The sequence below is a fragment of the Protobothrops mucrosquamatus genome, unplaced genomic scaffold (genome assembly GCF_001527695.2).
Source record: "Protobothrops mucrosquamatus isolate PMUCROS unplaced genomic scaffold, P.Mucros_1.0 scaffold133, whole genome shotgun sequence".
Classification (NCBI taxonomy): domain Eukaryota; kingdom Metazoa; phylum Chordata; class Lepidosauria; order Squamata; family Viperidae; genus Protobothrops; species Protobothrops mucrosquamatus.
Genome location: NW_015386500.1, coordinates 479,842 through 495,568, shown reverse-complemented (window position 1 = coordinate 495,568; position 15,727 = coordinate 479,842). Strand labels below are relative to the sequence as shown.

At 34.7% G+C, this 15,727-nt stretch overlaps 1 protein-coding gene across 1 annotated transcript in view; it reads right to left on the bottom strand.

Annotated features, from left to right (window-relative positions):
• The window catches only part of AKAP6 (A-kinase anchoring protein 6), a 190,673-nt gene that overhangs the window by 45,595 nt on the left and 129,351 nt on the right, over window positions 1-15,727 (bottom strand). Inside the window, exons 9-10 of the mRNA XM_015813076.1 lie at window positions 7,985-8,131; window positions 1,845-2,069 (exon numbers count right to left, since the gene is read on the bottom strand). Coding sequence (XP_015668562.1) covers window positions 1,845-2,069; window positions 7,985-8,131 — 372 coding nt within the window. The remainder of the gene's footprint in view (window positions 1-1,844; window positions 2,070-7,984; window positions 8,132-15,727) is intronic.

The window sequence follows — 15,727 nt, the reverse complement described above, 5'->3', positions numbered from 1 at the left end:
GCGGGTCCTCACTGTAGCCTATGTATAACTGTCCTCTATAATCTGATGGTTTAATTTTGAAAAGAATAATATATGAACCCTGTCTTAATTATTAATGAGCTGAATAATGACGTGATTTACATAGGACTTGGTCAACAGCTATTTTTGCCACCGGATTAATTTGAGGATAAAATTAAAAGTTGTAGCTGAGTCTTTAACACTGTGGCCTGATCTGCTGCCATATCACAAAAGTCACTCCCGCACATCCTTTAGACAGCACTCATCTATCAAAATGGCACCATGTCGGTAAAGTCCCATTCTGCATTTTCCCTTTAAAAAAATCCATTTCTGAGTTCCCCCAAAGTCAAACATGATCCTCCCATATATGCTCAATGGCAACTTCTGTTATGCTTTTATGTTGGTTATGATGTAGATGAAACAATGCAATTATTACGATATATATTCTGCTGTCAGAGTTGCCATCCTTGTTCAACATTTTTGTTGATTAACAAGGCTCAATCTATGCCTGAACATTGGCTAGTGGGCAACTAGCTAATGACAAATCTCAACCTATACAGCAAAGGTGCTGGTTCACTTCTATCAGTTGGTCACAGTACTGTACTAATACAAAACCAGCAGCATGCTTTTTCCTTTTTCTCTTATTTATGCTAAACTTATGCAAGAGTAACTTACTACTAAAAATCACACAATGAGTCTTCATTAAGCTGGATAGAGTGTACAGAATTCAGTATTGAATGCAATGAGATAGTTATAAGGAGTCAGGATAATAATAATAATGATAAAGTTGGAAGGGACCTTGGAGGTCATCTAGTCCAACCCCCTGCTCAGGCAGGAAACCCTATACCATTTTGGACAAATGGCTGTCCAGTTTCTTCTTAAAAACTTCCAATGTTGGTGCATTCACTGCTTCTGGAGGCAGGTTGTTCCACTGGTTAATTGTTCTAACTGTCAGGAAGTTTCTCCTTAGTTCTAGGTTGCTTCTCTCTTTGGTTAGTTTCCACCCGTTGCTCCTTGTCCTGCCTTCAGGCGCTTTGGAGAATAGCCTGACTCCCTCTTCTTTGTGGCAGCCCCTGAGAAATTGGAACACTGCTATCATGTCCCCCCTCGTCCTTCTCTTCGTTAAACTAGACATACCCAATTCCAGCAACCGTTCCTTATATGTTTTAGCCTCCAGTCCCCTAATCATCTTTGTTGCTCTTCTCTGTACTCTTTCTCTGTACTCAGCATCTTTTTTACATCGTGGTGACCAAAACTGGATGCAGTATTCCAAGTGTGGCCTTACCAAGGCATTGTAAAGTGGTATTAATACTTCACGTGATCTTGATTCTATCCCTCTGTTAATACAGCCTAGCACTGTGTTGGCTTTTTTTGGCAGCTGCAGCACACTGCTGGCTCATATTTAAATGATTGTCCACTAGGACTCCGAGGTCCCTCTCACAGTTACTACTATTGAGCAAGGCACCCCCTATACTATACCTGTACATTTGTTTTTTCTTGCCTAAATGTAGAACCTTACTTTTTTCACCATTGAATTTCATTTTATTAGATAGCACCCAGTGTTCAAGTCTGTCCAGATCCTCCTGTATCCTAAGCCTGTCTTCTGGAGAACAAGTATAGAAAGGATGTAAGACTGAAATTATTTTGGTACTTGCAAATGTTTATGTACAGAAAGATTTATATTTAAAATGAAGTTCTGTAACAGAAAAGGCAATGTCTTCATATAAATGTGCAGAAATTATATATTTATGACTGACTATGCAGGCAACAACATATAACATATATGCATTTTATATTCTATATTGCTCCAAAAATCAACCCAACTTGCATCAATACTTTTTTATTACCTTAAAGTACTGCAGTTGCTTCTCCGCGTTCATTGTTCCTTCATTTTCTTGCCTCAGACAGGAATTAAAGATAAAAAGCTCAGTATCTCTCAGCCACCCTTTCAGTTCTTTGATTCTGACCTCCAGCTGCCTTACTAGGCTGCCACTTTCAGGGGACAGCAAGTCACGTGATCCTAACCCGCTGTGCCCCACCAATGAGTCTTGAATCTTCTCTTGTAACGTTTTCTAATGCAACAGAGAAAGAAAACATAGATTAATCTAAGGTTCTAGCCAATACATATATCTAACTGGCTAGAAAGCAACCAAATTAGTCACTCTAACTCCTGATTTATCTTATGCATGCTTTTTAAATATTCTGCTGAATTCAGCATGGCTCAATCCCAGTAAGTAGATACAGAACAGGTTTTAGTGTTTTTAGTATATTTCTAATAGACTCTTATCAAAATACTATCTGAGCCCATAACTGAATTGCTTTGGGGTAAACAGTTCTCAAATAAGTTTGATCATCAATAGAAGTTTATTGGTATAATATTCTAGTTATATTATATAACCTAATTATATATTATATAATTATATATCTAATATGTATATATGGCTATATATAGTCAAATGTGTTATACAAAGCTGAAATATAGATATTAAGCTATGATTTGAAGTTGCCATAATGCTGGAGTTACACAATTTGCTGAATCCATGGCTCATCACAAAGGTTTGATTCTCACAAAAGCCAAAAGTAAACAATGATAGCTTAGATTGCATCTAAGAATGCAATAATGATGTTCCCCACATGCTTTGGAATACAGCCCCCAAGCTCTGAAAATATTGCCTATTCTTGCTGGAGCTTCTCAGAATTATGGTCTAAAACAGGAATATCAAACTCGCAACGTCACGTGACGTGTCATGATGTATCGCGACTTTTTTGCCATTGCCAGCAATGGGATGGGCACAGTTTCGCTATGATGCATCTGTCCATGGGCCAGCAGTTTAACACCCCTGGTCTAAAACAACTAGATGGATCTAGATTGTGCACTCTGATCTAGGTGAACTAAAACTGTAGCAAGAAATTTTAAATAGAATTCTATAATGAAATAGGAAATAGACTACATGGGAAGTTTTAAAATTAATTGCCAATAACTGAACAATCCAAAACCTAGTAATCTGGATTCATCTCAGTGCTATTTTTTTTTTCCTATAGAAGAGTTTTAGTAAGAATTGGTTTGGATCCAAAAAACTGCAAATAGACCTATGACTGATGATCTATGTTTCTACTCAAAATTATTACAATTATTTATCTTTCATTAAAAGTTTCTGTTGAGGGCTAGATATACCTTGAATGGTATGATATAATAGCTAAGAAGACTTAGAACTAGGAGACAAAGGAGAAAAAAATTCAAGAGAAGGAGATAACTCCCTACCCAAAGAAAAATGCCTTTTGCTACCACATTTTCTACCAGAGTCATTGTTTTCTTAACTTCATGTATAACAAGATATATGAAATGATATAATGAGAGAACTGATTACTTTGCTCAGGTGTTTATAATTTAAATTAATTACAATTAAGAATGCAATAATGGTGTTCTCCACATGCTTTGGAATACAGCCCCCAAGCTCTGAAAATATTGCCTATTCTTGCTGGAGCTTCTCAGAGTTATGGTCTAAAACAACTAGGTGGGTGTAGATTGTGCACTCTGATCTAGGTGAACTAAAATTGTAATAAGAAATGTTAACTAGAATTCTATAATGAAATAGGAAATAGACTACATGGGAAGTTTTAAAATTGCCAATAACTGAACATTCCAATGACGTTGACAGCAATGACAGCAATTAATTAAATTAATTGCTGTTTTCAGTAGGATTCAGTAGGATTTCCAAATAGGAAGTACAGAAACACAAAATGGTTCCAGTCTACCACAATTATGTTTACTTCTATCAGTTTTCTCAATTATTTATTTAAAATGCTAATTTTAATGTATTAAAATAGCTGTACATTTTATGTTTTTGAACTTTTACAAAACACACTCATGAAATAAGTAGACAAGCTTTCAAATACAAGAGCATCTGTAATCATAGAATATGTATTCAATGAAGCAGGTTGATCTGGGACATGAGTGCCAGCTTGTCATTGTGTAAATAATAAATGCAGAAAGAAGATCTCCTTCATAAGGGGAACTGATAAGGTGCCAAAAGGTATGGCCATATGAAAAACCAATAAGGAAAAATAAAAAGACCAGATGCCACAAACTACATGGGATGGTCATGACAGAATTACTAGCTCACACAGATATATGACATACATTTTTCTATGTTTTTTTTTTAAATTTCATTCAGAATTTATTGCAAGTCATTTTATTTGGCCTTACAATCACTTCGATTTGTTGTACTGATAGGGTTAATATTAGCATATATCTTAGCTCTTAGATTGCAGAGTTATAAGTCAATTTATTGGGATTTATTGGTGATTCCAATTAAATTATGCCAATTCTTAGATTCTGTAGAGATTCTCACCAATCCACTTGTGTACCAACCAATCCTTTTATTTCAACAAAAAGGAGGGGGAAATGGGATTGCATGAATCTGAAATTCAGCTAGCTTTCTTCTTGTACCCAAGAAAACCTACTCCATCATACATCATTTAAAAAGTGTTAATATGGCAGAGATCATCAAAGAATAGTTTAATCTTTGCTCCTGTTGGGTCTGAAAATGGATACCGATATAGATGTATGTATGTGTTATTATATTTATGTGGGTATTTCTATGTATTAGGCTACTATTTGATCATTCATCACTATCAAATTTTATATAAAATTACTTGGATTCAGTTTCACTTGGGCTAATTTAGGTAATAGCCAAATAGGAGGCATTAAAGACTTGGTTTTGACCGTAATTACAATGACTCAAAGTACTTTAAAATTATATGAATGGTTGCATAGTAATTGGAGTTATTGCTATCAAGGCTTCCAAAAGCTAGATTTCTTTGCCTGCAATAATCAATGCATTATTAAAGGGAGAGTAAGTTAGGATTAGTCCCATTCAAATCAGTGAAATGGGAAATACCGTAAGTGTTTTGAGAATTTAACAGCCTAACAATAGGCTTTGAAATACATACTGAATTAAATCAACAGATACTCATCTATTCTCAAACATTGTGCAAATAATATGTTTGGGAGATCGTAACAGAATAAAACAAGCATTCTTGGCAACACCCTTCTATTTTGATGGCTCAAATATTGATAATTTGAAGGCTCTCAGTGGAATCCAGCTTTAGCTATTGTTTTTACGCTGTAACAAAAGTAGCAGCAGGAGGTGAAATCAATGCCCTTGGTGGGTAGGGTCACAAAAAAGAATTTATTGCCACTTTTTTGTTCTGGAACAGTTTGCAATCATAAATTCTTCATAAACAGAATACTTCAGAGAATGGTCCGTCTTCATAAATATACGACAGAGGACATCAATTTCATTTAATTCACAATTTGTGTCAGCACAGCAGATGCCAATGCCTGCCTTGATAGGGTTGTTTAATATGCAATTGAGACTGAGTAATATTCAGCACAGGGGACAAAATTTCACAGATTAAACTGTACGCACCACTGACATTTCATTCTAATGTATTTCCATTCCACACTGTTCACCTTAGATGAAAGTAATATTAAAAACCATATCTCTCTATTTTACCATTGTTAGAAGTTAAAATCCTTGTCTTTAATTTTTTTATGCCAATTAAAAGTAATCATGCCAATTAAACAGTATGCATGGTGTTGTTAGTTTCCACAGTTTTTCTTATTAAATTAAAGAAAACTCCATCAAAAACTGCTCATTAGACGTGAAATTTCATTTAAGAAGAAAAAGCAACTTTTTTTGTAAAATGCAGAAATTAATTTGAAAAAGTAATATAAAATTGCTTCTTGATAGAAAAAGAAAGGACCTTTAAAATTCATTTTAAATGGCAGAGTGGTCTTTTATTTCTGTTTTAAAATCTGATTATTTTAATGAAGGAAAGTTGATTAATTGCTTTTCTGACTGACTGTATATGCTTCTGGGGTAACCAAGAATTTAGGATTGTTCTTGAAATGCACTGATTTAAAAAGATGAACAATTAATTTTGAATGCCCAAGGGGAATTTGAGTTTGCTGTAAAATAGTCCTTTCTACATCACACAAAATCTACCTTGCTAGTGGAAGGAACTTGGAAAGAGAGAACTGTTATATGACATAGTGATTGCTTCTTTCTAATGAAAACAAAAGAAACAGAATTAGAAATACTATTGCTGCTGAATATCATTAAAAACTTGGGGATTCCTAAAACAGCTGTTGGAAACATAATCTTATGCCACCCTGAGCAGATAATCAATGCTATACAAACTCATCATATCAAATATCCATCCATTCAGCATAGTATGTGTAATTCTTTTTCTTGTCTTAGTGTTTTCAGTAAGCAATATGTGGCCAAAGTATACGGACAGAGGCAAATATATGCAGGCAAGCGTTTAATAATATTTCCAAAACTATGGAAACGTCATTGGTCTATAGACATTGGCATCAAGGAATATTACGTAACTGTTAAGGACAAAAACTTTTCTCCCAATAAAATATTGCATTTTTATATTGCAGTATTTAAACGTCTCAAACTAAAAGTGCATTTTTTTCCAAAAGATATTTTGATGTATGAAAAGTGGTAAATGTACAGAAATTGGCTTTTTGCGTGGTAGGCTGAGTGCAGAATTCTGAGAAATGGATCTCTGCATGGAGAGTTCATGTACTTTGGCCATATATTAGTTACTGGAAACAGTACATGTGATATTGTCTATGCAACATGTCAAAAATGGTAGTTTATATAGAAGCCTGATGGGGATGTTTTTCTGTACATATTATTCCATTGTTATTTCGTTTAATTAACTCCTAGTTTGGCTCTAAGGTCAGTCCAAAGTGCTATCTTCTGGAAGGTGATCTAAAAAGCAATATGCTCCCACATGTGCCTCTTTGTTCTTTGTTTTCTCTGCCATCAGAATGGTAATCAGCAGGTATGCAGAACAAAGTCTTTTCACTTGCAGCTCCTGGAACTTACTTGAATTTGGACAGGAATTCAACACTGATTAACCTTCTTTCTGATTGTGGCTTTTATGAGAGTGCTATCTTGTGTTACTTATTTTTCCTCTCATTATTCTGATTTTTATGACTATTGTTATTGTTTGCTTATGTGTAGCTGAATCACACTGCATTGAAACTATTTTTGCAGGGGATGGATACAGTGAGATGGGGGTGCATCCATTGTTTTTAAGGCTATTATTTAAAAGTCTGAAGGTGTAGAACTTTTACTAAAATCATTGCTTACCTATGACTTTATCATTTAGTTTGTAAAGTTTCCTGACCTTTGATCTTGAGTGACACCAATTAAGGGAAAGAATGGCTAGTAGAACACATTTGTCCTCTCCCATACCTTTTAGCAATTGGCAGTAATGCTTCTGACATAATGCCTTATTGGTATCTGACTGAGAGACTCACTGTGCTGCAGATGTTGCTAGAATCTCACATTTGGTTGACAGTAGGACTATTATAGCATGAAATGAATTACATAAAATCTTTACTTTTTGTTTACTTCTTTTGTCAAACACGAGCTGCACATGTCACTATGAAACACATCCTGATTGCTACCCTCAGAGTTGTGATTTCAGATGGGTGCCATATTTGCACATTTGTTTTCTGCAGCATCGGTATGAGCTGAAATATGTAGTGACATCCCCACTTTTCATCTTTAGGGTATAGTAAATAGTTAAAGAGTAGATGTCTCTAACATGTACCTTCAGAATAAATTCTATTAATATTCACTCAAGCATGACAGTCCATGTATATCTATATTATAGTGTATACGGTATTAGAGCTGACTTAGTGCCTACCCATAATACATGGCATATTTTACTTACTTTTTTTCTGCATTAAAGTACTAAAATTATTAAAGTCGGACCAGACACAAACAGAGAATAAAAAAACAGACAAGAAAAATACTATCTTTTTTCTACAATAGTATGTTTGAAATGTATCCAATGAGTTGAATGAAAGGGTCCATATAAAAATCAGACACAGAGCATACTTTAAGACACAGAAAAAGGACATAGAACCCACAAACAGTAATAAAAATGCAAATACCCCAAGCAGTTCCCATTTTTCATTAATTGAATCCACTTTTTCAAGGAGATCGCTTGGTAGTAAAACACCACTTCTCTTCAGAGCTTCAACTTTACTCAGCAATTCCATCTTTTTGGGATGTCTGATTGACATTTCTACACTGTATCTCTAAAATGAAAAAAAAAGATGAGTTAGCTATAGAAAAATACCTTTTATTAAAATATAATCTTAGAAAGTAAGAGGACTGAATATGATGTTACTATTACGTAATTCATGTACTTCTAAATGACTTTTAAAATTGCACCAACAAAATGAGAATAATGAGGACAATTGTGACCTAAAGATGGCTTCCAATTCTGTTCAGTAGGGTCTCTGGATTCATTTGATTCCCAATTCTAATTCAAGCTAATGAAAATAATTCACATATAACGGGAAACAATATTTATACCAAACCATTTTAAAGGTGATGTTTATAAATTTCCTTGTATCTCTCAATTCTTGGGAGAAACAATTTTTGTCATGTTCTCACATACAAATTGTTTCTTTGGCTGGGATCCAGCGAGTGACTTTATCCTATTCAAGGTCATATGAATCTTAATTGCATTTTAAAATACATTTACATTTGCCAACAAATTGCAGTCCATATCATAATCTGAGTGTATTCACATGTCTCTCTAACCTTAGTTTATGACTTGGCAAATAATCATTTCCTTTCCATTGGGTCTTCTGAAGAGCAGGCACTGTTGGCCAGGTAATCAGGACAATGTCTTGTTTGGAAGCATATGATTGGCTCACTCAACATGGGAATAGAGGTTAAATATTCATGGATAGCTCATTAGCTCAAGCATTGGCTGGAAGGGCCCAGTGGGTACATTTTTCTGTCATGTTTCAAAGCATCTTGACTTAGAAAAAAGTTTACTGTGAACATGAAAAAGAAGTCTATTGCCTGAAAAACTAAAATTAATGTTTCAGTGAGCATACAAAATATGGTGATATTACATTGGATCTCATACTTTGTACTGCAGAATCCACAGAAAGCCACTAAATGCCTAGAGGGCTCTTATAGCAACCTTCTTCCATTGGTGCTACCCAGATTCCCAATCATAGCCACCAATTTTAAGAGCTGCAATTCTACCACCTCTGGAAGGTATAAGCTTGGAAAACCCTGCACAAAAGCATGCAGAGGAAGCCATAATAATATCATATATTATGATATCACCATGCAAATGACATACATCAATTGCATTATGATGCAACTTATGTACAACATGTACAGTGATAACTTTATTAGGAGCAGATCACTCCTCCTCCCACAGATGTCTTAGCCAAGTTGGGAGACTCTAAAATAAATTTGAGCAAATCACAGGGAGTTTACTTGGCAACCCGCTCCCCAACAACAACATCTTACTGGCTACATTTTTTTCTCTGTGTTGCACACATATACACAAACATGCATGTCACACACACACACACACACACACACACACTCAAGTTCATAGGCACAGTTTCTTCCTGTTTTAAAGAAACAGTGATAATATGTATTTAGATACTAGTACAAAACACAATTGTCCAAAAGGCATTTAAAAGTGTCATATAAATAACACTTGTCTATTAGCAATTTGCACATTTAACATTAGGCTTTTTTGAAACCTAAAGAATAAAGTTTCTTCTGCTGCCGTTGAAAGGAAAAAAATTAAAACCAGAAGAAACTAGAGCAAAGTCAAAGTAGACTAAAGAACATTTGAAACCTGAGCACTTTTGTCAGATCCAAGAACACGTTGCCTGACAGAACAGAACAAAACAAAATATAATTGGAGGGTACTTAGCAGAAAACAAGGAAGTTGTGAAATCATTCTTTCAGCTAATAGATCGTCAGTATTTGCATGAATATGTTTGCATATTGTTAATTTCATATTTTAATCTTTCATTTGCACTGCACATGAATATCATTTATATTTTGCCAACTTCAAATATTAGTCATTTGTGGATCACAGAACAAACTGTTTTAAATTAGATGATTTAAAGTATTTCTCATTATTAATGAACACAGCCCAGATGCCAGTGTATCAAAAATAAGCATGAATATGCATAAGAGGCAACCAATGATTGTCTAGATTTATAAAACAAACTTGTCTTTTCAATATGTGAAAAGGAAACTAGAAGCTGTTTTTCTAAAAAAAAAAAAAAAAAGTCTGCTTGAACAAGAAGTAATCAGGTTTCAAATGATAGGATTGGATCACAAAATAGCTAACCTTTTCCCTGGGCTAAAATTGCCAACAAGTATGCTTGTTGGCTCTATATGATTGCCTTTTCAACTGGAAAGGGTGACTAGAGGAGATTACAATCTGCTTTATGTAATCTGATTTCTATTTAAAGATGATATAGCTGAAAAAGATTTACATAATTATTTCTGCAAGTATGGATAATATCAAGAGAAATCCAGGTCTGTTTTAGCTAGACAGTACAATCTACGTGGTTTCACTTATTTTGTATTTTTCCTAGTCTAAGGGAGTTCTTTAATTGTCTGACTATGTTTTGGACTTATCTACTAACATTTTTTTACCTGTAATAAACTGGGTTTGTTTGCTTTGGGCTGAAAAGTATCGTAGTTGTGTTTTTGAGCTGGTAAAGATTAACATCTAAACAAATCAGGCAACATATGTCTCTTAGCAATAATACTCTAGTTATCATAAAGACCTAATGGTATCATTTAATTTGGGTCCTAAATAAAATGGTTGCACTATGCTGCATAATACGAAGAGTCCTTGTGACAGATGCTATAAAAGATTATTACATTAAACCAAATAAATAGGTTAGGTTTCTATATGCTGTCTCTCTCACAGGGTATCATACTGCATAAACAGCATGATAAAAGAGGCTAATTGCTAGAATATGCATTGTATAATGCCTGGAAAAGTTATAGGGTAAAAAAAAAATTAACTGAAAGATGCACCAGCTATGAAAAGAACAGTCAGTATTGTTTCAAAGTAAAGGACTTAAACTGAAGTTATTTATTTCACTGTGAGAAAAATGCTTACTGTACTGTTGAGCTAAGGTTCTGATAGCACATGGTAATTTTTTTACCCTTCAAACACCTACACTCTGCAAAATTAGCTTCCCAGCTCTATCAGTGCTGCACAACCTTAGTCTAGTAGGAGTTCTTTATCCTGTGGTGAGAAGATAATTTAATCTTCATATTCATTCTACCCTCAGCATTAAGTGAGCAAAGATGGCTGTATTGTGACAGGCTGTGAATGTTATGATATAGTTTACTGTTCAATAGCCAACAATGAGATTAAGAATTTTAAAAGTCACATCATTTTCCTTTCTTTTTCTCCACCATCCAACAATAGCTATGATACACAAAATGATTTAATATTTATTTTTCTACTTCATTTGCCCACAGAAAAAAAAGCCTTATATTGTTTTTTGGGTGTTTATATTTATGGACAAATAGAAGGGATTTATTTTGAATCCACTCAAGAGAAAAAGGCAGGAGCATAATTTAAACTGAGGAATTGTGATCCCCTTCTCTTCCCCTCATCCTTTTTTCCTTCTCCACTTACAATCTTTTAAAGTAATTAAAACTAATACACTTTGGATATCTCATAAAAAGTTTGTAATAAAGACAATTCCCTGGAACATAATCAGGAAATGTAGAAAAGATTATTAAGAGAATTTTGTGATGAATGTTTCCTAAAGTGGCCAGCTTTTTCTTTAAGTGTGTGTGTGTGTGTGTGTGTGAGAAAAATCACACCCAAAAATTCTGTCCAAACAGAGACTGGAACAATGCCTTGAAACAGCATTAATTGTCACCATGGAAACCAGAAGAATAAGCCATTTTGAAACCGGCCTAGAAGACACTCATTGAGCAACTAAGCATTTTTTTTTGTCTCCTTCAGTGTTAAAGAACAAGATGCCTAGTCACCAAGAGGTCAAAGAAAGAAATCATTATGAAAAGATTGTGGATGTCAACTCTGCGGTTAATGATAATAATAACAATAATAATTCTGACATTTAAGAACAGACCAAGTCTTTATTGCCTACTTTTCCTGAAAGAGCAGCATTGCGCACCCCTACCCCACCCTCGCCCCACAAAAATCAGGGTCTAGATACATATTCCTGCCCTAGAGTGAAATGTTAGGGCAATATTATGCAGCCCTTGGGTCTAAAGCTCCCTGGGAATTTTGTTGCAATAAAACTTCAGAAGAGGAAAGCAAAAAAAAAAAAAAAGGCTGCATGATGGAATTCAAAATAATGCTTTAAAAGCACACAGAGAGATTAAGACATCTATTGTAAGACTTTTGTATGGTGCTTCTGTGGGTTAAAGTGAAAAGAGACCAGACATACCAAACATAGCGAGCTGTGAGTATAAGGGAAAGAAGAATTAAGTCAAGGAACACTTCTCTGTGGTTGGAATATTACTCAAAGTGGGCTTCACTTTTTCAGATTTTACATCATGCGTTTTAGACCCTGTTTTAATTACAGAGTAATGCACACTAATTTAATGAATTAAACAATGCTTCAAATTTCACTGGCACACTCTGCAAGTGTTCACAGATTTCTTTCTTGCTCAAGAGTTATTGCCAGATATAAATACATCTCATGTATGAGCACATACAACACACGTAAGTGCACTTCATTTGCAAATAACTCCTTCCTATGGGCTGTACAGAGCCTCTTATTAGGAACACTGCCCTGTGGATGCATTCTCCAATTACATTAATAAATGTACATTGCATTAAAACTGATACCTATGCACGACTTAAGTCTTTGCCTGTCATCTGCCCACATACATACACATCCTTTGCTTTCTGGCTAATATTCCTGCTCTTCACGCCTAGGCTTCATGGTGGCCCCTCAGGAAGCCCATGCCTAATGCCATTCATTAATGAACAAAGACTCTTTTTATTCCGAAGCCCAGAGTCCAAAGCTCAGCTGTATACATGCAGAGTGAAGGAATCTGCTAGAGGCCAGGCTACCCTTCACAACAGCTCGTAGGCACCAAGTCCTTTCCTAACACCAAAGCAAGACATTTTACAAACAATCCAGAGGCAGGATTATATTCCATATTTCATATATCTTGCAAGTACAATCAGAATATCTGTTTGGTGTTCAGGTTTTATAATGAATATTTTTATCTAGCAGCCCTTACTTTGTTCAAACTTCTTGCAATCTCCTACTATCAGAGCATGCCAAATAACTGCACAGAAAAATTATAAAGACTTCTATAGTTGTCCTTCTAAATGAATAATAAGTTTTCTTATTATTGGGACAAATTTGCTACTAAGCCTTGGGGGGAAAATTAAAAACTGCAATATTATTTAAAGTAGCCCAAACTCACACAGCAAATAATTTCAGGGTTAAGAATTTGTTTTCTTTTTCTCTAAGCTATTCTAGTTGCATGATCTAGAAATCATACTATTTTGGCTATATATTGTTAATTGGGGATACATTGCATTATTTTTAATATAAATCAAAATGAATTGAAAATTTCCCAATAGAAGTTCAAAATTCATTTTTTTAAAAAGTGTATTTTATTAAGTTAACTCCAATTATATTACCTTGAAAATTGAAGGAAGAAATCAGTAACTTATTCTTATAAAGTCCTTTAAGAAAGAATAATTTAAAAATTGCACAATGTCATTTATGCACAATAAGAAAGGCTTAATGAACATACAAGTGCAAAACAAAAAATCATTTTGTTTAAATAATTTCAGGCAAGGAATGAATATATACACTGAGAGTGAAATGGGCAGTACCTATCTCTCTCTCTCTCTCTCTCTCTCTCTCTCTGTGTGTGTGTGTGTGTGTGTGTGTGTGCCAGCATTTATGTCTTTCATCTAAGCTCCCCACCTCCTCAATTATATCTTTGTCACAATTCTATGGAAGAAAAACTCTTTTTTAAAGAATTTATTTTGCCATAATAAAATAATATGGGTTTTTTTTAAAAAAAAATTGCTCCACTTTTATGAAATAATGTGATCCAAAACATTTAAATTTTGACTGCAACTATAAAATCTTGTGTGCCCTTTAATGAGTTGATATTAAATATTTAATGCTGTTTAGGGCATATCCACTACCACCAAAAACAGTTATATTCCCAGCAGTCCTACTGTTTCAGGCAGAAGGCTTGATTGATCCTCCTAGCCTGAATTGAGTAGAATGAAAAGAAGCAGTTGGAAAATAGCTGCAATCATTTAATGCAGATGACCTCTGACAGGCTCACAGCTCTTCTATCTGAACAGAAAATTTGCATGGGGTCTCTGTGCAGAGGAACAATGTAACCTAAATGGTAGACAATCTTTATTCTAATGAAGTGGGTGTCAAGGTCAATGTAAAACTGCAATGATAAATGGTGCACCACTAGGCAAGAGAAGTTGTGTAGGCATTGTACTGCTTTCACGTTAATTGAAGGCTGGAAATGCATGAGTGAAAGCGTAAGACTCTTCTCACCGCAGTGTGTTAATGCAAAGAAAAAAAGTTGTTGTTTTTTTTCTTCAGGACTCTGACCATTGATATGAATCTTATTGCAACAAGGGCAGTTAACATAAATACAACTGTTCAGCCAATAGTGGGTGAGTGGGAAGGAGTTGTTATTAGGATGCTTTATTTCTAGACTAACAACTTCCACCATCAGAGTGCCAAAAGAATAACAAGTCTCCAGACACCTAATGTAATTCCCATGATCCTTTCGCTATTTAGAAGATCTGTCTTTAATTAGTTCCAAACAAGCAGCCCTTTAGACAACTCTTCATTAGATACCCACTCCTCTTGAACTAACTGTACAGTTGTGTTCCAATGTTATTATTTTTCCCTAGGTTCTATATTTCCTTGTTAGTATACAGTTAATATCTCCAGGTGCCTTTTGTTCTGAATAAAAATTAGACCAGTAAAACCGGGTTTTGTTATGCAAAGGGTGGTGTGTCTTAAGTAGGAACTAAACTACAATCAGTTATTGTGGCTTTGTCAAAATGGCAGTGCAGCTATAATTACACACTTCATCAGTCAATCAAGCAATTTGTAGAAGGCAGTACATTTTGTCCTGTAAAACAAAAGAGGGTAAGATGCTTTTAAAAAATCCTTAACAGCTTAAGCCTATTTAAAAATATATTGCTGCTCACTAATATACTCATTAAAAGCCAAGAACTCCAGCTGTATTATTTTCCAGTACTTCCAAGTATTAATCACATAAGACCTAGAACACTTAATTGAAAGTTGTATGTTTTCTTCTATATACAATATATTATCTTATAGTTCCATTTTATTCTCTTCCAAAATTTTTAGATCCATTTCTGTTTGACTTTGGAAATTGTTATGGGACAGAATATGCTTCAACTGCTTTGATGGACAACTTATCCAGAAGATTGATTGGGGAATTGTATTACTGCTTCTGTTCATTCTTATACTTTTAAAACAATCAATCATTAATTTAGAGAAGTAGTATAAGTAGCAGGAACTCAGACCACTCCCACATGGGAGTATACAAGGGAGAAGAATGGCAAAATCCATAGTCTACAATCAAGTATATTGAGGCAAAGAAACTAAACATGTCAAGAAAGCAAGAAATATGTTTAGGCTTACACATTAAACTAGACATGTCAAACTCGTGATGTCACAGTTTTGCCATTGCCTGCAATGGGGTGGGTGTGGCTTCCACGTGACGCATCCAGCCTGGGGGCCAGCAGTTTGACACCCCTGCATTAAACTAAAGAAAGCTAAAATAAACTAAGCTAAATTAAGCCATGCTAAAACATTATAAGC